The 22266-nt window shown below is 34.7% G+C and overlaps 3 protein-coding genes across 6 annotated transcripts; 2 read left to right on the top strand and 1 right to left on the bottom strand.

The window, feature by feature from the left end:
* The first annotated feature begins 1423 nt into the window (after positions 1-1423).
* LOC122581250 (probable disease resistance protein At5g66900) lies at positions 1424-7701 on the top strand. 3 transcript variants are annotated; one of them, XM_043753435.1, is made up of 10 exons: positions 1424-1941; positions 2123-2906; positions 3010-3206; positions 3417-3667; positions 4229-4909; positions 4995-5193; positions 5305-5398; positions 5756-6102; positions 6234-6454; positions 6559-7701. In XM_043753435.1, the coding sequence occupies exons 1-10, from the start codon at positions 1457-1459 to the stop codon at positions 7533-7535; spliced, it is 4236 nt and encodes a 1411-aa protein (XP_043609370.1). In that variant the 5' UTR covers positions 1424-1456; the 3' UTR covers positions 7536-7701. The 3 variants fall into 3 exon arrangements, with proteins under 3 accessions (XP_043609370.1, XP_043609369.1, XP_043609368.1); XM_043753434.1 differs by having other exon boundaries at positions 3420-3667; positions 4995-5398; XM_043753433.1 differs by having other exon boundaries at positions 4995-5398.
* A 1587-nt stretch (positions 7702-9288) lies between these two features.
* LOC122582310 (disease resistance protein RUN1-like) lies at positions 9289-15389 on the top strand. The gene is made up of 3 exons (XM_043754679.1): positions 9289-10061; positions 13854-14865; positions 14991-15389. Exons 1-3 carry the CDS (start codon positions 9571-9573, stop codon positions 15183-15185), a joined length of 1698 nt encoding a protein of 565 aa, XP_043610614.1. The 5' UTR covers positions 9289-9570; the 3' UTR covers positions 15186-15389.
* A 1662-nt stretch (positions 15390-17051) lies between these two features.
* On the bottom strand, positions 17052-21727 carry LOC122583788 (transcription factor bHLH91-like). Of its 2 annotated transcripts, none has more exons than XM_043756161.1 (4): positions 20897-21727; positions 19695-20132; positions 18178-18317; positions 17052-17259 (listed from the first exon to the last, which is right to left on the bottom strand). In XM_043756161.1, the coding sequence occupies exons 1-3, from the start codon at positions 21692-21694 to the stop codon at positions 18216-18218; spliced, it is 1338 nt and encodes a 445-aa protein (XP_043612096.1). In that variant the 5' UTR covers positions 21695-21727; the 3' UTR covers positions 17052-17259; positions 18178-18215. The 2 variants fall into 2 exon arrangements, with proteins under 2 accessions (XP_043612096.1, XP_043612095.1); XM_043756160.1 differs by having other exon boundaries at positions 18199-18317.
* Between the last annotated feature and the right edge of the window lie 539 nt (positions 21728-22266).

Raw genomic sequence — 22266 nt, 5'->3', positions numbered from 1 at the left:
ACAATTTTGGTTCATTTCAAAATATGTGGCAAAAAAACAGTGGTCAATAAGAGCATTCGAGTCAAAATGGTATGAATGTGTGAAAGGAAAAGGTGAAAATGGTATGGGTTGGATGGAACCTAAATGCGAAATAAGAATCCAAAATTTTATAATAAAAAATATGGTATTGGTTGGACGCTCGCCCGCTTGTTGTCCCAATGTTTCAGATTCACGCGAAAGTCCATTTTTAGCTCATTTTCAAGGTGCAATCAAGACCCAATTCGCTTCAATTTGCAAAAAGGTGGGGATGATCGAAGCAGTAAGAATGAAGCAGACTTTCAGAAGGCGACCGAGGAAATGGCTGAGTTAACTCGATCGACTGTAGATCCATGGAGTTTTGTTATTCCTTTCACTATTTCTAATGAATATTATTCTTTTGCATTAGGTGATTAGGGTCAAGTATTCTTTCAACCTAGGATGGGATGGTGTAAAAGATCCATCGTTGTCTAGTTACAACCCTTATTTGTCCCCCTCTGCCCTAGAAGATACGACAATCTTTCAAATTTGTAAAGCATAATGTTAAAATCATTAGAAAATACGTAAAACAAAAGAAACAAAAAGATCAACTAAATTAAAAGCTAAAGTCCGAAAATATTTATAGAAAAAAGGGATAAAAGCGATCAAAAAAAAAAAAAGAGGGTTAAATGAATAGCTTGTGCAAAATTAAAATAAATGACAAAAATAAATACAAATGTCACAAAGAAAAAAACTTTTTAAAAATTTGCACAAATAAACCAAAATATTACAAAGAAACAAAATCTAAAAAAAAAAAAAAAAAACAAAAAGGACAGACTAAAACAAAAAGTGTGAAACACTTTCTCGTGTGTGTGAGTTTTGTTTACGTTTTCTCACTTCTAGCGTTGACAATGTTTTTTTCTTATTGAATTTTATGGAGAAAGCTACCACAATTTTAAAATGGAGAAAACATGATAAGCCGTGAAATGTTAAACATATAGTTTTAGTAGAAGTGTTTTTTAAAATATGAAAAATGAGAAAGAAGTGATATGATGTTGATATGAAGGTGTGAAAGGAAAAGGTGAAAATGGTATGGGTTAGACGGAACCTAAATGCGAAATAAGAATCCAAAATTTTATAATAAAAAATATACATGGAAAAATAAATAGAGCAAGAAATTCGAAAATAAAAAGGACAAAAATGGTATTGTAGCAAAAAGTTTTGACCCTACAATGCATTACTAAAAATTTAAAATAGAAATAGAGATGAAAATAAAAGTTAATATAATAGTTCTAGTATATGGCCCTACAATCCGAGTAATGATATAAGCAAAAATAAATACGAGTCCACCAGCAATTTCATTGAAGGTGAGATCCAACTATCCAAGTGTGTGTGCCAGTGTTGGCTATCTTTACTATTCTATATTTTGGGGATTTTTTTTTTTTTTCCTCCTTTTCAATCCATGGGAAGCCAATTGAAGAAGAGTTATGATGTTTTCCTGAGTTTTCGAGGGGAAGACACTAGTCGCAGAAAAACATTTACAGATCACCTCTACGCCGCTTTGTCCAATACCGGATTCAAAACCTTCTACGACCAGGATCTGGCAGTTGGAACAGCCATCAACGAAGAATCAGCGGATGAAAAAGAATCGTCATCAACATCAGTATTTGAAAAAGCAATCAAAGAATCTCTAGTTGCTATTATTGTGTTCACCAAAATCTATGCAGCTGGCTCTTCGTGGTGTCTCGATGAGCTTACCGAGATTATGAAATCGAAACATTCTAATTCCAATTCAAACGGGGCGGTGGTTTTTCCAATCTATGATTATGATGTGAGTCCACAGCAGGTGATCGGTAGGTACCGTCAAACGCACCAGAAGACTAAGGACGACTTTTGGTTGAACCAGCTTTCTTCTGCGTCTTCTTCTAAGTACCAATTGCAACCTGGGTAACCCTTTGTTTCTTGTTTTATTTTTCCCCCAATTTTCATTTTTATTTTTTTTCCTATTGAAAAAAAAGTGTTTTAGGGATGGGTTCATTTCTTCCACGCCATTCTTATTATTATGCTAATATATGTATACACATGCCTCATATTTAGGACCTGCTGTTTTGTGTTCGTCTAATCATAGGTCTGAAGCTGTATTCATCCAGACAATCGTCAAAGATGTTGTCGCCTTATCCAACCCAACCACCACCCCCTTGAACGTCCCTTCCTACTCTGTAGGCATCCAATCTCGACTCCGAGATGTTGACATCTGGTTAAAAGATGCTTCTACTGATGCTAGGCTCGGAGTCATTTCTGGCATGGGAGGCATCGGCAAGACCGCTCTTGCCCAAGTTGCTTACAACATCAATCTCTCACATTTCGATGCTACCAGCTTTCTCCCAAATATAAGACTATCTTCTCAACTAGATTCTGCCCGAACCCAGCTCCTTGCAGACATCCACAAGGGCGGCATGGATCAGGATCCCCTACGCCCTAAAAGGGTCCTCGTTGTTCTTGACGATCTACTGCTGCCTGATCAGCTCGATGCCTTGGTGCCACGGCCCGACCTATTTCCCAGAGGAAGTAAGATCATCGTAACCACACGCTCCGAGGGACTGCTAGATCATCTCAGCCATACATGCTTCAGGATCAAACCCTTGGATTTTCACGAATCTCTTCGCCTCTTCTCTCTGCACGCCTTTTCACAAGATCTTCCTTTCCACGACCACTTGGAACTCTCACAAAGGCTTGTACAACATTGTGAAGGCCGCCCCTTAGCCCTCGAGGTCTTGGGCTCTACCCTGTTTGGCAAACCCTTGCCTTTGTGGGAAACCGCTTTAAAAGAGCTGGAAGCAATCGCGGATGGACGGACCCGCAAAGCATTTCAGGCTCCCGACCGCACCTCATCTCATACCACGACTCAGTCTGTAAGATCATCTTCTTCTTCTTTTTTTTTTTTCCTGATCTTCTTCTATATACATACAAAAACACACACACACACACCCCTAACTCCCTGCCTCTTCTTTTCAGGAAACCCTCACAACTGAAAAATCTCTACTCTTCAAGAAAGAAGCACTTGGAAAACGCAAGCGTCTGGATGATTATGATGATGTATCAACGCCAACAGCCGAAAAAACGCCAAGAGTGTTCAAGCGTTTGTTGCGTGGCCTCTTCTCCTGGTTAAAGCCAGCTACTTCCTCGGCAAAAGTCCCCTCGGAGCAGGGCAGGTAACAAGTTCCTGGATATTTTACATATATATATATAAAACCCGAAACCTGATTTATGGCATCCTAATCTGTGTAATGCAGTAGGGAGACATGATTGTCTCCTGACTTTTTTTTTAAAAAAAATGTTGGAATCGGTATGCTCACCTGAAAGGGGGATAAACTCATTCCACCATTGCTAACACCATTTCGGCCTCTCATCTCTTTCTGTAGTAGTTCTCTGTTGATTTCTACCATAAGAAAACAACTGGGATGTGAAAGCAGAAACGCGGGTTCGCGAGTTCCCAGCCTTCTTGATGATGCTTCCACTGCTGCTGCTGCTACTGATGATCATGATGACGCCACTTCAATGTATAGCAGTGGCAGTTCAGATGCTAGCTCGGCTATGTTTGATGCTGTTGCTGCTGCTGGATGTGGGAATTCTACTTCGGTGGCCATGCCAAGCAATGCTTCTGAAATTCAAGGTAAAATTCATGACACTAATCCGTCAATTTGCCGAACAAAATAAACCCTATGTTGATAGAAGCTCTCCTTCGATCCAAGAGTGTATTGGTTTTTTAGTTGGTTTCTTGATTAGGGATAATGTGGTAATCTTTTAGAATTGACATTGAAAGTTTAGTCTGATGTGGCATTCTCTGATTATTTTATCATGTGAATTCGCATTGAGGAGTAAAATCTTAACTAGATTTATACCCCGTGTTAATTTAGCTACAACAAAAGGTAAGATTTACCTAGTCATTATATTGTACATTTGTACTTAACATATGATTAGATAGCAAAAACAGATACACATGGATAACTTATAACGACCCCGATAGCTAATAATGTCTCTAAAGGAGATCACATTCAACCATTTTCATATAGATGGCTCTCAGATAGTAATAGTTATATTAAGTAAAAGTAAAATTATGAACAACTTATAGTTAAAATAATAATAATAATAATAATATAAATATTATCCGGTATGTTTACACCATGGGTTTATTCTATTTTTCTAACGTTTCTGTAATTCTTTGACATTTCAGACCTCCTACTTTCCGAGTCAATATTCATACTATCTGACATCGTACTCTATGTGGTACGAACAACTGCCAATTTTAAAGCTGAATTGGCGCAACTCCAACATACTTTAGAGAGAATAATTCCAATAGTTGAGGATGCCATAAAGGGGAATCAGAAACTGAATCGTACAGAGCAACAGTCGAAAATGTTCTTAAATGACATACAGGATGCTCAAAAACTTGTCTGCAAATGCTTAAAAATCAGGGGGAATTTCATCAAGAAGTTCACAGTTTCATTGAAGCTAAAAGATGTCAATGACAAGCTGAGACGTTTCTTTCAAGTCGAAGTTCAAGCAGATTGGATGCAGGACATCAAGCAGATACTTGCAGAAGTGAGTGATGTTAAGCAAAGACTAGATGCTTTGTCTTCTGATGTGAGGAAAGAAATAGAAAGATATGAATTAAGTGAAAGGGGAAAGTTGGGTTGGCGAGTTCCTGTCCTTCCTAAAAGCATCGTGGTATTTGATGAACCATTAAAAAATCTGAAGGTGAAGATTCTTTCTGACATTGAAGACATTGATGCTGTATCTCCTAGAAATGGTAATGATGCTTCCATCTATAGATCTATTGTTGTTGTTGTCGCTGGTGGTGGATGTGGTAAGACTACTTTAGTAACCATGTTATGCCATGATTCTGAAATTCGAGGTAATATTCTCCATCATACTCTACATATGAGATAGTATTAATTGGTTTTGCTTGTTTAATACTCATGTATGTTACTCCTGCACAGCGAAATTTGGGGCGAATATCTTCTTCGTGACAGTTTCAAAAGCACCCAACCTGATGGTAATTGTCAATGATCTTTTTAATCCAAATTCCTTCGGTCAACCAGTATCATTTCAAAGCAATGAAGATGCAAAGTATAAGTTGAGGAACTTTATGCGTGTGAAAGTCTCAACTCCGATGCTTCTAGTATTAGATGATGTGTGGTCTGATTCGTTTCTCGATAACTTTACATTTAGTAACAAAGGATGTAAAATTCTTGTAACATCAAGGACAGCCTTTTTGAAATATGACGTATTTCACCTTGACCCTTTAAGCGATGCAGATGCCAAGACTCTCTTCTACCGTTCGGTACTTACTGAAAGCAAGAAGACTCCAAAAGCTACTATTGATGGGAATCTTGTGAATCAGGTAACCAAATGTTGTATTCCTTAAAAGTTTACTAACCAAGGAATAATAGCTTAGTAGCTTTAGTGCTTTAAAGGGTGACAACCATCATATTCTCTAAAATCACATATATAGTAGAGCGAGAAGTAGCTTACTCGAGGGAATCTCATCTAACGGGAAATGAGAAGTTTAAACGATTAACTCAGTATATGCTATAGTTATGAAGTATGAGTACTTCTTTGGGGGGTTTTCATCAAATGTGTCAAAGCTGTATACGTGTTATGAAAATGTCATGGGCTTAATAGAATATAGAATCTATTTTTCTTTTAGGTGCTTTATGTTTAGCTTGAGGACTAACATGTTTCAAAACCTACTTTGTAGATGGTGGAATGTTGTAAGAAACATCCACTCACCCTTTTAGTGGTTGGCGGTTTCTTAAAAGGGAGGGATGAGTTATGGTGGAGATATGTGCTAAAAACAATGTCTCTTGATATGAGGGTTCTAGATCTGAATAATAAAGTACATATCTATCTAGAATTAAGCTATCAGAACATGGATGATGAACTGAAGGAATGCTACTTGGACTTTGGGTTATTCCCAGAAGATCAACGGATTTCTGCTAGAGCACTCCAAGATATGTGGGTGCATCTATACAACCATGATGAAGAGGGATGTGATACCCTTAAAAAACTCGTTGGTCTTTCTTTCAGAAATCTTACCTCTATTGGGTACTTCCACTTCCTCTAGAACATCCATATCAGCTTTAAACTAATGATTTGTTTTGACAAACTTAAGAATTTACACTAGCTTACCTTAAATATGATCTGTTACAAACCTAATCCCCAAATTGTTTGTTTAGTCCTAGGAGTGAATCGGGTGCAGTGGTCAACTATTGTGACCAGCAATTTGTTACACAACACGATCTGCTGAGAGAGCTTGCTATTCGTTTGAGTAGCAAAGCAGAAGTACCAGTTGCAGAGAGAAAAAGGTTGATTATACATGCACATGGAGAAGACCTGCCTGTATCTATTAGACAAGCTAAAAAGCCTATGCAAGCCCTCGTATTGTCAATCTTCACAGGTTTTGCCTCTCTTCTATAATTTTTCAGCTATATCTTTTGTTTTGAAGCTGATGAAGAGAATATATAAGGTGCTGGTGATTAAATAGGAAAACATTTTATGCAGGAGAGTGGTTCTCTTCAAAATGGTGGAACATGAAGGCCCCATTTGCTAAAGTTATGATTTTGAATTTCATGTCACCGACCTACTCCTTACCCCCCTTCTTGAAGGAAATGCCAAAATTGGAAGTTTTACATTTTAAAAACAATGGTTCACAACCGACTGTCATTGTGAATTTAAACCATCTCAGCCATTTATCCAATCTAAAAAGAATTAGGTTTGAACATGTTACAATACCCTCCATAGGCACATCCTTTTTATCTTTGGTGAACTTGCAGCAATTATCATTCATAGAATGCAAAATAGGCAGTGCTTTTGAAAATGTCAGCAGCAACAACTTGAAATTCTTGCCGAGACTGGATAAAATCGAGATAGATTATTGCCAAGACCTAGTGGAATATCCAGGTTTAATGTGTAGCAGTGTCCATCTTCAGAAGTTGAGCATAACAAATTGCAAGGAGTTGTGTTGGGTTCACGAAGACTTAATCAAGTTGACTAGTTTGGAAACGCTGAGTCTTCGTTCTTGTAAGAAACTGAAAGAGTTGCCTGAATCATTAACAAGACTTGAAAAATTAAGCATCATAGATATTTCTTATTGTTTAAGGTTGAGTGAGTTGCCAAAACAGATGGGAAAGCTAGGTGGTCTACGTACTATTTATATGGAAGGTTGTACAAGAATTATTAAACTGCCAACATCTATACAAGAGATATCTCACAGACTTGTGGTTGTATGCAATGAAGAAATATCTTATCTGTGGAAGGATTTTTATAATGTGGAGATATATCTTGTGGAAAATGGCAGAATAAAACTGCTACAAGGCAGGGGTCCTGTTCAAGCATTCGTGCAGAATATGGAAAAGATAGATCCGATGAAAAAAAATAGTTTAGAATTGCTGAAGGGCAGGAGGAAGGCCGTACAAATATTGGTGCAGAACAGTAAGAAGATGGATCCCCTCAATGCAGATAGCTTCAAAATTTGTTAGTGTCTCATCTGATCAAACACTATCACTTAGGTGTATGTATTCGCGATCACAATTTCATGAACTTTGGTTATTTTTCATATATGTTTTATGCTGTTGCTGATTGCTTCGCCCAACTTTTTCAACTTTGAATTCAATGCAATGTAATGAATAAAACGACATTTTCATATATGCCCCTTATTTAATTTATGTTATTTGTATTCATCTTAGTTAATTATCCTTTTGACATCTAGCGTTAGTTCTTTTCACTTAACATGAGGTATACTATTTAGAGTAAACGACATAAATCGTCCCTGTGGTTTACTAAAATAGTTCGTTCATATGCTTTAAAAACGTCATGGATCGTCCTTTATATAATAAAAAACTTACCTCATCTTACCTTTGTTAACACCTCACGTGGCTCCCACGAGATGGGTATTCCAGTCTTTTCCCTACTCTCTTGTCTATACTCTCTCCCTCATCTTTCTTTATACATACGCCATTACACCCTTTTATAATATACCAACCCATTAAAAATTCAGGCGCGATTTGAGGTATGGTGGTGCTGGCAGTTTGTTATTGGTGAATCGAGAGAGATGCTTGAAAGATTTGGGGAGGTGAAAGATGTGGTTAGTTTCAAAACCAAGTTCTTGTTCACTAATTTCTGCATCTTCGATTTATGTCATAAGCCTCATCCATTTGTGTTTGAATTTTAAATAGCAACTCAATGTTTGCCATGTCATTGGTTCACGTGGTTAACACACGATAACATGAGTTCGTAGCCCGTTTTCCTTTACAAATTAATTGTTTTCGGTTTTGGTTATAATTTAGTCTGAGGTTTGTCGATGGTGAATTGGTGAAGATACTGATGATGATTTTTAGAGCTTGGAAAACTTGTTCCTTTTACAAATTGTTTTTGGTTTTGATTATAAATATAGTATGAGATTTGTTGATGAATTGGTGATGAAGATGGTGATGTTTTGGGTTGAAAAAATCAATATATTTTGTACATATGATATATAGAGATGTAGATATAATCTAAAAGAAATATTGTGTTTGGTCCTTACTTATAAAAAAGACTGGAATACCTCTCATGTTGGAGCCACGTGGGGTATTAACGAAGATGAAATGACGGTCAAATAGTCAAAGGACGAAACGTGAAGCTTTTTATCATATAAAGGACGATCCATGATGGCGTTTTGGAAGTACAAGGACGAAACTTGACTATTTTAGTAAACCATAGGGACGATTTATGTCTTTTACTTTTAAATTTATGTACCATTTTTATAATTTACCCATTAAAGTTAAAATAAATAAAACGATAGATTTTTCTTTGTTAAAATTCAACTTGCATCAATAAATATACTTGTGCTTCGTGAATCTCCGTGCAACAATTTTATCATGATTTAAAGGTCAAAATCTTGTCCTATTTATTTTATTATAAGTTTTATTTTATAATAAATAACCTTTATACGAGAGTAATTACCTGAACAATAATCATGATACCCATAAGATACGTTAAAACCCCAATAATCAAAGGTACTCAGTTACTCACCCAAAAGGAAGGAGCCACTGACCAATATTGGCCATAATTCGGACTCACTAAAACTTTTATTTTTTAAAAATCCTTCTCTGTCGATTCATCCTTCCTTGATCAAACCCCAACCCACTCTCTAGCCGCCAGCCATCCCGTCGCCGTCCACCACCTCTTCATCGCCGGCCACCCCTTCTCCAGCAGTCCAAATCCCTGGTTAGCTTTGGATTTCATTATCTTTCCTTTTTTTTTTTGTTGTTTTTTATTTATTTACTTATTTATATTTTAAAGTTACGGATTGGTGGGTGGTCCCACACTGTGGACTTTAATTACCGTTTCATTTCATTTGGGATTTCCAAAGCACCACCCAACACACCTCTATACACATACATTATTCACTATCAACCCATGGCCACGACACGGCAAAGGTAAGACTGTTTCCATCTCACCTCCCGATTTCTGGCGGGTGTTGGGTAAAGCTGTTGTGGTACATTTTCGGGAATCCTGTAATTTGGATTTGAGTTAATGGGAAGTGATATAGGCTCTTCATCTTCTTGCATTACGCAAGATATATTCATTAGTTGCAAGGAAGAAGATACCGGATGGAACTATGCTGATCACCTTAATACTGCCCTGCGTGAAGCCGGTTTCCAAACTTTTATGGACCTGACAACTATTCCAGTAGGCCATCAAATTGAACCCGAGGTCGATAGAGCCATCGCTCATTCAACTATGGCTATTGTGGTTTTCACTATAAACTATGGTTCTTCCGAAGGTTGTCTTAATGCACTTTTGAAGATTCTCCAACGACAAAAGTTTGATGATCGTTACCCTGTTATTCCAATCTTTTATCATTTGGAACCCCGGATTGTTGGAAATCAGAAGAATAGCTTTCAAGCAGCATTTAATGAACACGAGAGAAATGGGAAGCATTCCAAGGAGACGATTGATCAATGGAGGGCGGCCTTAAAGGAAGTTTCCAAATTTTCTGGATTGCCTAAAACTCCAAAACACGGGTACGTAAGTTTCTGCATACTTTTCTATATCTCAGTATTGTTTTATAGTTAATACCCATTCCATGCTGTGTACATGGTAATTAAGCTTAGTGTTAATGTGCCGTTGGATTTTCACATTCATATGTTCCAGTTTTGTCTCATTTTTATGTTTTAGTGTACTCGTAAGTTTTAGGATTGGATTTCTGTGTTGTAACTATAGAATCAGGTGTTTTATAACATGGATTATCAACAACAACAACAACAACAAGACCCAGTCCCTGCGCGGGGTATGGGGGAGGTAATCTGTAGACAGTCTTACCTCTACACAAAGGTAGAGAGACTGCTTCCATAGGGACCTCCGGCCACAAAGGAGTGCAAGACGGAAAATGAGAAATGTTTAGAAAATCATACCTGTCTGCCGAGAATCTGAAAAACAGAAATACCTGTCCGCTGGGTCCGGCTACTATGCGGGTCGAACGTTTATCAATCATGCGTCCTACCGATATCTTAGACACATGTTTGACAATACAAATACCAATACGAAAGCAACCATATTGGGCATATTAAACAACATAAAAGTAGCAAACTACTACGCAACTCGAACAAGTAGTGGGAAACAACCAAGACAAACATACATATAAATAAGAAATGACAAACATACATGGATTATGGTGGCGTAATATTGTATCTTAACGGCATCTTTGCACCATGTTGGTGCAAAAAAAGGGTAAAATTTGTTTGTGTTCATCTTCAACCAAATCCTTATTCAAATTCTGTAAACACTAAAAGTTGAAATTGTACAATAATTTTGTATTTAAATTTATTTTGTTAATATACATCAACTTAAATATTCTAATAAGCTCGTTATATATTGATTAGTGATAAATTTTAGCTATAATTAAGAATGATTTTTTGTAATATCAATTGAAAACTAGACAAAGGTTGAAACCCAAGTGATAAATACACATTTTTCCCTCTTCTTCTTCCCACCATCCGCTGCCACCATCACCACCATCAATCTCTGCCACCTCTACCACTGCCGCCGTGGTCATCTTTTCCGGCGATGATACTGTACATGATCCGCCCTCAAGGGTAATCATAAAGGAGGGATAGAGGGTGAGGGGGTGATCAGTGATGGCGGAGGACAGAGATTGTGCTGGTTGGATCGGCTCTGCCTTCAGAGATAGAACAATAGAGGTGCTGATGTTGGCAGCGGCGGCGGATGGTAGTGGTGGTGGCAGCAGCGGATGGTGGTGGTGGTGGTGGTGGAAGCGACGGGTAGCGGTTGTGGCAGCGACGGATGGTGGTGGTGGTGGTGGTGGTGGCAGGATGGTGGTGAGAAGAAGGAAAAGAAGTATAGGGGAAAATATGTGGCTGAGGTTTTGTCCCTTAATTTTCAACTTAATTATGGTTTCAAATGGACATTGAACAGTTACCTGTTAATGTGTTATGTTTAGTACAATTTGCAATAAGTTTGTTTTAATTGTATATATAATTGTAGATAAAGTTTTATTTTTTAAGTTAATTATGTAACAAACAAATGATTATAAAAAATTGGTGTGATGAATAGCGTAAGACCAATGGAATATTTATAGGTAGGAAAGTGGAACATTAAAGGTGAGAGATTATAGCAAATAAAGAGGGCGAAAGGGAAGTGCAGTTTGAGTTGGAGAGGTTAACTACAAGTCTAACCAAATTCCAATCTTGCATAGTGTAAAAATGATTGTTAAGCTTCAAAATTTTGTAAATATGTTTAAATTGTTAAATAAACGGTGAATCTGAGTAAGCTCTAAACTTACTTATTATGTTGTATGAGTAGAGGTAAAGAAGTCGGGGAGCAATTTATAGCCAGAATAGAGCCTTCTTTGAACAGAAGATATGTTTGGAGTTTCGGAACATTAGGTGGTGTAAATTGTTGGAAAGGTGGGTATTAAATCGGAATAGACACCTAGATTTTTAAGCAAACTTAATGTGAATAGTCAATAGCTTGAGATTTGTAAACCTTAGACAATCTGATATTACATTGTGGCACTCTGAAAGTCAAATTGTATCTTTTATGTGCACTGTGTGGATTCCTTTTCTTCTTCCTGAAATGAAGACAAGCAATAAAATGATGCTTTAATTCATGACTATAATTTTGACATGAGATTGACGATCTTGGTTTGTTTGCTTTGATATATGTTTAATCTGGGTTAAGTTGCCATGTGAAGTGTTCCCCATTTTTATTTCCCTTTTCACTGATGTAATGTATTCAAATTTTAAATCTTTTTTTTTTTTTTGTTTAAGAAAACACTATACGCAATAACTATAACGAGATTAGAAAATCGAAAAAGTTAAAGATGTATTCAAGTTGGACTTTGCCGTATCATTTAGAATTTAGTAAGCACAAAAATGTTGTACATGGCGGTTGATAATTAGTTTTAACGGGTGATTATTTGTATTTACAGTACTTAATTGCGTGTTAATGATAGCCCAATGGGCTAGGTCACCAAAATCCTATTATTTATTTGAAGAGAATATTTTTTTGTGCTTCTTATTTAATATTCGTGTTTTTCTCAAAGTTCTTTAGGTGCATGACATTTTTGAAATATGTGATGCACCAAAAAATACGATACATGGAAAGAGTTTTTTGATGCAAAAACTAATTTTTCTGATACAAAAACAAACTTTTAGATTCTCATGTTTTTCAAAGCGATCAAATCTGATCTGTTATCTGATTAAGGGCCAAATCCACAGCATATGGCTGTATCTTTTTATTCATACGGGCTTACAGCCTATATTTATGAAAATACGACTGTATCTTTCTGAAGTTTTAGTGTAGTACTCCATTTAAACCCCATAATCAAGTTTTTAGTTTTTTAAAGACGTTTCATTGGTATTTATTATAATCTTCAAAACGAGGTTAATGAAGTTTTTATCTGAAGTGGTTCACACAAACTTAAATATGAACGCGTCATTGAAGAGAAATATTTACAGTGAAGATTATGTCGCTTCATTAAAGTTTGGATTATTTACAGAAATGTCACCGCACCATTTTGAACCATTTGATATGAACAAGCATTGTTACAACTGTTCAGATATTGTCTCACTGGAAATTTTGGTCTTATCTGAACCACACCCCCTATGCACGCACATGTGTGTGTATGTGTGCGAGGCCAAAAAGGTTAGCTATGGACACAATGTTCATTTGAAGATATATCGCTGAGCTGTATTGAATATATAGGGATTAGGGTTCACTATTTAGGGTTTTAAAAGGCTAACGGTAAAATTTAGCATAAGCCGCCTCAAAATCAGTTCACTAAAAGCCGTGGGATGATTTTCCAAATATCTAGTAATGAATATTCCGTAAAAAAGTTGATTTTCTGAATATTCAGTACCTCAACAGATTTTTGTTTAAAAAAAGAAATTAGGTTGTGGTTAGAAAGGGTACATTGGATCCCCTGTATTTTGTGCTTTTGAAAAATACTGCTTGCGGTTGTAGTTGATATTTTTCCACCGAGGATTATTATTGCCACATATGCATTGATACTTTGGAAAAAGGGTTGATGTAACAATGCCTTCTTAGTAGTTGTAGAGTTTGTTAGATATTGGAGTCTTTTCATCAAGGTATACGAGTATATTAATGGCTTTTCTTAACGGCCTATTAGTTTACATTTTGCGATTTCTACTGTAAGTACTAATTTCTCAGAAATGAGATCTCTAGGTGTTTCTTTGTTGCGGATGATGCTGCTGCTGCTGCTTTTTCATTTTTATTTTCTGCAAGTGCTGTTATGAACTTCTTTAATGGATGCACAGTTGTTTTTCAATCTATAGGTACGAAGCAGAACATATCAAAGAAATTGTGAAATATGTAGGAACCATCTTGCAACAAAAAGTGTCAGATGATGATGCATGTTTAGTGGGCATTGGATCTCGAGTCAGGGGCATTGATGTATGGTTAAAAGACACTGCAGGTGTAGGGGTAGTAGTAGTTACAGGAATGAAAGGAGTTGGAAAAACTACAGTTGTCGAAATTGCTTACTATAGGAATGTTGCTAATTATAAAGCTAGCAGCTATCTTAGAAATATAAAAGAAGCTTCTAAACAAGAAAATGGTTTATCATGCTTACGAAATCAACTTATCGCAGACATTTCAAATGGGATAATGCAAAACATAGATGATATAGAAGAGGGTAATCGTGAAATCGAGGATGTGAAAAGTTGTCTAGTTATTCTTGATGATGTGGATCAGATTGAGCAGTTTAATTTCTTGATAAATCCCACGGATTGGTTTTTTAAATTTTGTAAGATCATTATAACCACATCTCGTGTAAGACTACTGACTCAGGAAAACCAGAATCATAAAACATTTAGCATTAACAAATTAGATTATCACGAATCTCTTCAACTATTCTCTTTGCATGCCTTTTCCCTAGACCGTCCTAGAAAAGGCTACTCGAAACTCTCTACTAGAGTTATAGAATACTGTGAAGGGCTTCCTTTCCAACTTCGGGTCATTGGTTCTTCTCTATCTGGAAAGAAATTAGAGCACTGGAAAGAAGTTTTAGAAAAACTGGAAGATACTCGAGAAGGGCAGACTGATGAAACATTAGAGGTGAGCTACAAGATGTTAGACGAGGACACACAACAATTGTTTCTCGAGATTGCTATGTTGATGCTTGGACAAGATGCAAATGATGCAGAGACAGTTCTCAAGAAATGTGATTTCTACTCAGAGGTGGGTATGCAGAATCTCAAGAAGAAATCCTTTATAAAGGTTGACAATCAGAATAAGCTAATGATGGATCCATCACTTGCTGCAATGGCAAGAAGAATTATTAACCAGGTAACTGTTAATTGATACAGCTCAACAGGAACAAAACCTGTAACATCTTGTCACTGCAGTTTTCATGCTGTGGTGCCCTATTATGCCTCTTTACTCATAGTAGTTTTATTCTTTCTTTTATACAGAAGACTGTTAGAGGATCTATAATTTGCAAGAATGAGAAGGGTGGGAAACGGAAACGTTCTGAAAGTTGTCAAGATGAATCAGTACTACCAATCAAAGAACGGCCACTATGGTATAAACGTGTGTGTCCTGGTTTATATACCTTGATCGGAACACCAAGTTGGTTAACAAGATTCTTCCCACGACAATGCTGGTAAATACTCTTTTCGCTATTGAAGATTGTTTTGGTTCACGATTGGTTGTAAATTTGTAGTTGAGATAAATTGTCCATAGCTCACTGGACAATGTTGATTTTTAAGTAAAGCTTGTGTGTAATATTTGAGTTTTCGAGCTCGTCTATTTTTTATTTATTTTTTAAAAGGAGAAAACAAAGAGAAAATGAAAAAAATAATAATTATATATATAGTACTCTATTTAATTATTTTGATCTTGTATACATTTTTTTTTTTTTTGAAAAATTCTAGTATGACTTCATAGAAATAGCTATTTTCAATAACATATATATTAATGCATTTTTGTTAAATGAGATGTTAGTTTAAGTTTGCCTGGCTCAAGAGCTTATTAGCTTAATCAAATCTTGTGCTTGAAGTTTGAGTTCGAACTTGTTTATAAAGTGATTTCCAAATTATGCTTGAATTCGGCTCCCCATATACCACTTGCAGAGTTGCAAGGATTGGGTTTTGACGTTGTTGCTGCTGCTTGAATTCGACTCAAGCTCATTTAAGCTCAACTTGATTTGAGCTTTTATCGATTCAAAGTGCGATAGTTCATATATTTCTTCATTTGTGATCGTTTCCCAATATATGTTTCTAATATTGAATAAAACAATTGAAACTAATGTATCTTTGTATGCCTTTTTGTTACTAATGGTGTCAGTTTTTTTTTCTTTATTCTAGATCCAAATTCCCGTGTGAAACACGGAATTGTTGATAGGAAAATAGCGATAGACATATTGGATATGAGAAGTGATAATTGTATCACACAATTTAATAGATTTATCACACTGTACATATCTTATAACATACTGTACAAGTATGTTATGCATAGCAGTGGTAGGTTTATCAAGTTCTATGGTACGAATATCACTTCTTATTCGATATACATCCGATATAAATATATTTAACCTATCACAAGTACCGTATAAAAAAAAAAAGAACATGATGCAACTCATTTCGGTGAACCTTTGAAAGTAGAACAATGGAACTGTTGAAACTCAATGGCATTTATAAACGTAATATTATGGCCCAACTTATTCATGATCAATAACTTTTAAGTTTTCTTGAAAACAATTCTCATTTTCACATTTAAGATATGGAGAAAGAGATCGCCCATTTTCACAAGACAATACATTTAGACAAAAGCCTTGAACTTTCATTCAAATTTCTGTTCAACTTCTATTTTAGCCTCTTCTTCAACTTCTACTTCTTCAAAATCTTGAAATGATGAAAACATCATCCTAAAAACACTCCTCCACAAACACATATTCTTAGTAAATGAAAGTCGCAACTTTATGTTAAGCAAACCTTGTGTTAAAGATTATAGTAAAAAGTAATATAAAAGTATTGTTCTTTTCTTATTATATAAGTTAATTAACGAAAAAGATAATAATAAGGTACTTGTTTTAATGATAATCCGGTTGTCATTAACATATACTAGCATGATACCCGCGCGTTGCAGCGGATACAATTGACACCATGTTATGATGGTTATTGTCAATAGTACCTATATGTTGTGGTTTTTTTTGAGAAAACGATATATACTATGTGAATAGTGTGTGTTTTCGTTTTTAAGACGTGGGTTGTGTGTGTTCAAGGGGTAGAAAATAAGAAGGATATAAATGTAATTCATCATGTGTAACTTTTAACATTTATGAGAGAGTGTTAATTTAGTTTATTTTTTATAAAAGCGTATAAAGGAATAGTTGTTAGTACCTTTTAATTTAAAGTTCAAAGGTCAATTTTGTATATAAAAAGTATAAATTTAATGCGTGTTATCTAAGGAGTAATTATCATTTTTCCAAATAGTAATTGGTAATCCCATTTCATCAATTTGTATTTCAGTTCTAAACATGTCACCAAATGAAAAGCAATTCCAAAATATTATCCAAATAAACAACTTGTTATGGTCGAAACTACATCTGCATGCGTTTATTCTAGTAGCTAATTGGTGAATAACTTCCTTGTGTTGTAAGTGATTAAACTAAACCAAATTTCTAGTATCTTGCCTCCCATGATACTATCTTTTTTCTGAACCTGGAGATCATCTTTATCACTGCAATAAAATTAACTCAAATTAGCACTAATATATATAACCTAAGAAAAATAAATTATATATAGGGTTGGTAAATTTTAACATGTATTGGTTATTTTTGGTGATTACTTAAACTATTCTTGTATGGCATTTGGTACGTTATAAGTTCTTGATAAATAAATAAACACTCATTCTTTTTTGTGTAAAGGGTAGTAAATGTTAACATAGAGAAATTTATGTTTTCTGAAGACTTATAAACTATATCAAATGATTTTAAGGCAAATAAAGTGTTTTAACAAAGCTGAAGTGTTCCAAATTACTACTATCTTGCACTCAAAAGTCAAAAGTATGTACACAACCTATACGATCTAAACATATACTCATTAACGGTCAAAGTTAGTCAACGTGACATTTAAATTGGGACGGGGGAGTATTAATTTGGAGCAATCTAGTTAATTAAAAACTCATTAACGGGTTACATTTAAACAGAAAAGACCAGGAAAAAGCATTTGGCAAGCTTTTGTAAGGGTTGTACTACATGCATTGGGGGTTGTACCTGTATGCGTAATCGTTTGTACCTTTATTTCTTACCTATGTACCCAGTAGTTACTGGGATATACATATACATGGTAATATACGTACAAAAAATTAAGACCAAGCACAAGCATTTGACAGTTTTTTAGGGGTGTTTGTTATTGTGATTAAAAACAGATTTTGCGTTTCCAAAATAATTTATGCATTTTCAAAACTGCGTTTTGAAAAAGCATGTAAGTACATGCTTCTTTAAAATTGCGTTTTCATAGCATATAATCACTTTTTCACACAAACATTTTTTTAGATTATTTTCGTTTTACGAACGTAATAATCAGATAATCACTTCAAAACGCATTTCCAAACACCCTCTTAGTAGACTATACATTATGAAAAATAGGGTTGTACCTTATGCATAGTTAGTTGTACCTTATGGATTCTCCTGCCTAGTAGCCAGTAACTGTTGGGGTACTTGCATAGTATCTGTCCACCACCTCAATTAGCTTATTTGCTATAGCACTTGCATATACTGATGATCCTTCACCAAGCTACAAGATTCAGGATCAGCAACAGTAAGTTTAATAATGATTAAATTTCTTAAATTATTGCATTTGAAAGAATTTCGAATTGAACCTGGCCCATCATCCAAAGGTAAACGAGTTTTTTTTTTTTTTTGGTCATTTTTATGAAGGAAAGTATTTGATATGGCTAACTAATGAGCCTAATGATGTGTCTAAAAATCTAATATTGATGCATGTCATGATTAAAGATGAAGATTTGGAAAGAAAATTGTAATCTATATGTCATCCATTAAATGTTTAAGACATGTTTTTAGGTCTATATTTTAGACACATATATCATTACTCTTTTATCAAACTTTAGCAAAAGAGGTTACTTCCAATTTATATTGCAAAATTATGGGTTATTTTTACAAGAGATGGAGTTAGGACTATTAAACTCTACAGACTATAAGTGACTCACTTATACTTCATTTTTTTTATAATTAATTATCTTTAAATCTTAACCTTTGATTTCAATCAAAGGTCAAGATCATCCAACTTTAACCCATTCTTTTTCTTTTTCTTTTTCTTTTTTTTTTTGTTAAATTAAGTAGATAGATTTTAAAAGTTTTAAATACTATTAATTTTGTAAAAGCTATAAATGGGGTGTAGAGTAAAAAGAAGAAAAAGAAAAAGAAAAAGAATGAGTTAAAATAAAAATTTGTAACGTTCAGTGGTCCTCAATTTTATCTCTTGTTGAAAATAACCTATATTTGCAACACAAACAGAAAACAACCTATTTTTGCTGAAGGTTGGTAAAATTGACCAATTTTTCCAAAAACTCAAAGGTGAGGGCCTAAATCACATGAGATTGTATTGATTGTTCTTGTTACATTCAAGGCTAAGTAGACATCCAAGGAAAAACCACACGCCCTCATCTAAATATCACCGGAGATCAAACCTTCGTCTAGTGCCTAAAAATCAGGTGACTCAACAAGCCATGCCCTCCTAGTTCGTTTTAAAGAATTCGATAGTTTAATCCTTCGACATGATATCTCATAATCTTAGGGCTTGTTTTTTTTTTTAAGTCATAAAGTGCTGAGTGTATTAAGTGGCTGAATGCATAAAGAATGTATGTATGTATTAAACAAAATAAAGGTAATTGACGGTTATTAATTTTGTTTATTAAGTAAAAAAAAAAACATGAAATTTGACAGAATAATTAAGTTTTTAATTATTAAGTTCATTAAGTAAAAAAGAAACAAGGCATTAGACTTCAAAAAGTCACATTCTAATCTTTATACTTTATATTTTGAAAAAATTTTGCTATTAAATTCTTTCTATTATTTTTCAAGAATTTTGTGCATTTTTGAGACATGTAAAGTACAACCCGTAACTGCATACTTATGTATTAAGCACATGTACCTTGGTGTTGAAAAGGTAACTATAGAAATCACCAATTAGGCCACCAGTAACATGATGAAGATCCAACTGAAGTTCATCAAGAACTTTGGAAACAAACAACAAGCAGTTGATTCTCTTTTGTTGGACTAATTTAATAGTAACTTCATCATCGATGATTCGAACATCGACCTCAGTGTTCTTCGATTTCCTTTGAAGCCAAGAACTCCTCAATGTAGACGCCGAATTGCCATTATACCCTTGTTGATCATGGTCACCACCACCATTCGGCTTAGTGCTAATGCTCTCGACGTCTAGTGTAGAATCCTCTTCGGTTTTGTGCTTTTTCACCCTTCCTCGATTGCATCTCTTCCTTTCCACAAGAATCGTGAGTTCCTCAACGGTTCGTTTGAGCTCGTTTATGTAGTCAATTGCATCTCCTACAACTGATGCTCGATCCGCCTTTTGTTAAAGAATCAAACCAAATATGTTATAAGATAGCAAGATATCTTTGAATGTAACTGTTTTTATAGTACTTTTCGAGTACAACCATGTTTTTTTTTAACAAACTTGTAATAAATTAAAATGACATTGTTAGATGTGTCATACAAATAGTGTATCATAAAATTTGTTAGGATATGATATTGAAATGCCTAAAATAATCATAAGAAAAACTTTAGGAGTGTGGCACAAAACAGACACATTGATCACAACCTATAAATAAAATAAAAAGGCAACTTTTTATTTTTTTTTTGCGACGCTTTGGAGATTTGATCACAACCTGTAGACACTTTTACAACTCTTTGGCCTTTGCATATACTTTTATGTGGTTAACACAAAATAGAAATCATTTAGTATATAAAATTATTCATCATCATACTTTAAAAATAATTATCTGTTTTCATTAACAACACTTCACTTTATATCAATTAATAATTACAATATTTGTTTCTCATTTTGTACTCTTGATGGTTTAGATCATATTACCAGTTTCATTAAATAGATCAGTTGATTAAAAACAGAACGGAAATGATATATCTTTTCAAAAAATGAGTTTTCTAGTCCTCATTAAAATTTGAACATGACATTTTTTATATCAAAGGATAAAATTATGCGAAAAAATTTTGAATTAAACTTGTCATATGTAATTAAATTATCTGGATGATTATTAATTAGGCTGATTTTTAACATGATAATTAGTTATGATGATATATATGATATGATACCTTAGTAGGATTAGGAACCAAATTCTTCAAAGCATCAAATTTATCATTCAATTGTTGTCTTCTATGTTTTTCAGTAGCAAAATGTTTAGTATCTTTAACATCTCTTCCTTTTCCAACAATTCCTTCACTACTAAACTTCAAGATCCCATGATTATGATCACCTTCTAATTCATGATACATTAATCCATGATGTGTCTCCCTTTCCATATCCATTTCCCCAAAAATCGACCCACCATCCGTCAAGTTGTATCCATTCGGTAACGAATGAAGCAACTCCCTAAAAAAAGGCGGTTGTGGCGGGAGATTTAAAGGAAGTAAAGGATCATATGGACCTTGTTCGATATGGGTGGCCGACGGGTTAGAAAACGATATAGATGAGTTTGAACATCTTGGTAATTGAAAAAGATTGAGAAGATCAGGTGGGGTTGGATTTGTAGGTGTTATTAAAGACATATTTGGTAAACAATTGTTGTTGTTTTCATTTTGAAGTTGTTCATGTGCATTATGAGTAGTTGTTGTAGTCCAATTAAGATGATGATGATGATCTTGGATTATTTGATTTTGATGGTCCATTTCCATGTTGATCATGAGATGATTATAACTATTATTATTATTATTATCTGTTTGTGGTTCAATGGAAGTGAAATTTGGGGGTTGGTTGAAGTGATGGAGATTTATTGATTGTGACAAATTGTTTTCATCTTGATGGAGATGATTATGATAATCTATGAGGGACTCAAGTTGAGTATTTGGATCATAACAAGCACTTCCTTCATACATTTCTGGATTTACTAGCATTTTTGTGTTTAGTGTGTGTGTGTATAGTTTTTGAAAATATTTTGTGGGGTTTGAAAGAAATCAAGAATACAAGGAAACAAAAGAAAGTTGTTAGAAATAGTGAGGGAGGACAGGAAAGAAGAAGGAATTTTAAGGGGGAGAAGTAGGTTGGGAGTAGGGAGAATGGAAGTGAATAAAAAAAGGGCAAGCAGACAAAGTTGGGAAGTTTGTTACTAAGTTGTGTTTAGTGGACCCACTATCTCTCTTTCAACTAATATATTATTCCAATTGATTAGATAAAGAAATAGATGGTAGTTTTGTTCATAAATTTGTTGTGCAATAGTGGTTTAAATAAGATAAAATTATTTGGTGTGTTATTTGAGTCGATTGATAAAAGTCTAAACAAGGTTGAGTTGGGTGAATTGAGTTTAGTCCAACTTGAACATCGTTTTACAAATATGTTCGAGCAATAAACTCGATTAAGATCAGATATTTAACCTTGGAATTCGTTGGATTGTTAAGTATACTTGTGGTAAAATTACATGGTGCCGAGTAACTAGTGATGTGGTAATTTTAAAGTCACTCAAGTTTTA

The sequence above is a fragment of the Erigeron canadensis genome, chromosome 9, assembly GCF_010389155.1.
Source record: "Erigeron canadensis isolate Cc75 chromosome 9, C_canadensis_v1, whole genome shotgun sequence".
NCBI classification, from domain to species: Eukaryota; Viridiplantae; Streptophyta; class Magnoliopsida; order Asterales; family Asteraceae; genus Erigeron; species Erigeron canadensis.
Note: the sequence above shows the minus strand (reverse complement) of the source record. Positions and strands in the feature narration are given on the sequence as shown.

What these genes read in the sequence shown, in the direction of transcription:
- LOC122581250 (XM_043753433.1), top strand. Translation starts at nt 1,457, where the DNA reads ATGGGAAGCCAATTGAAGAAGAGTTATGATGTTTTCCTGAGTTTTCGA. An exon ending in CTCATACCACGACTCAGTCT is followed by an intron (nt 2,907 to 3,009) that starts GTAAGATCATCT and finishes TCTTCTTTTCAG; the next exon opens with GAAACCCTCACAACTGAAAA. An exon ending in AGAAATCTTACCTCTATTGG is followed by an intron (nt 6,103 to 6,233) that starts GTACTTCCACTT and finishes TTGTTTGTTTAG; the next exon opens with TCCTAGGAGTGAATCGGGTG.
- LOC122582310 (XM_043754679.1), top strand. Translation starts at nt 9,571, where the DNA reads ATGGGAAGTGATATAGGCTCTTCATCTTCTTGCATTACGCAAGATATA. An exon ending in CCTAAAACTCCAAAACACGG is followed by an intron (nt 10,062 to 13,853) that starts GTACGTAAGTTT and finishes TTCAATCTATAG; the next exon opens with GTACGAAGCAGAACATATCA. An exon ending in CAAGAAGAATTATTAACCAG is followed by an intron (nt 14,866 to 14,990) that starts GTAACTGTTAAT and finishes TCTTTTATACAG; the next exon opens with AAGACTGTTAGAGGATCTAT.
- LOC122583788 (XM_043756161.1), bottom strand. Translation starts at nt 21,694, where the DNA reads ATGCTAGTAAATCCAGAAATGTATGAAGGAAGTGCTTGTTATGATCCA. An exon ending in TGGTTCCTAATCCTACTAAG is followed by an intron (nt 20,133 to 20,896) that starts GTATCATATCAT and finishes CTTTAACAAAAG; the next exon opens with GCGGATCGAGCATCAGTTGT. An exon ending in GTTACCTTTTCAACACCAAG is followed by an intron (nt 18,318 to 19,694) that starts GTACATGTGCTT and finishes TGAATCTTGTAG; the next exon opens with CTTGGTGAAGGATCATCAGT.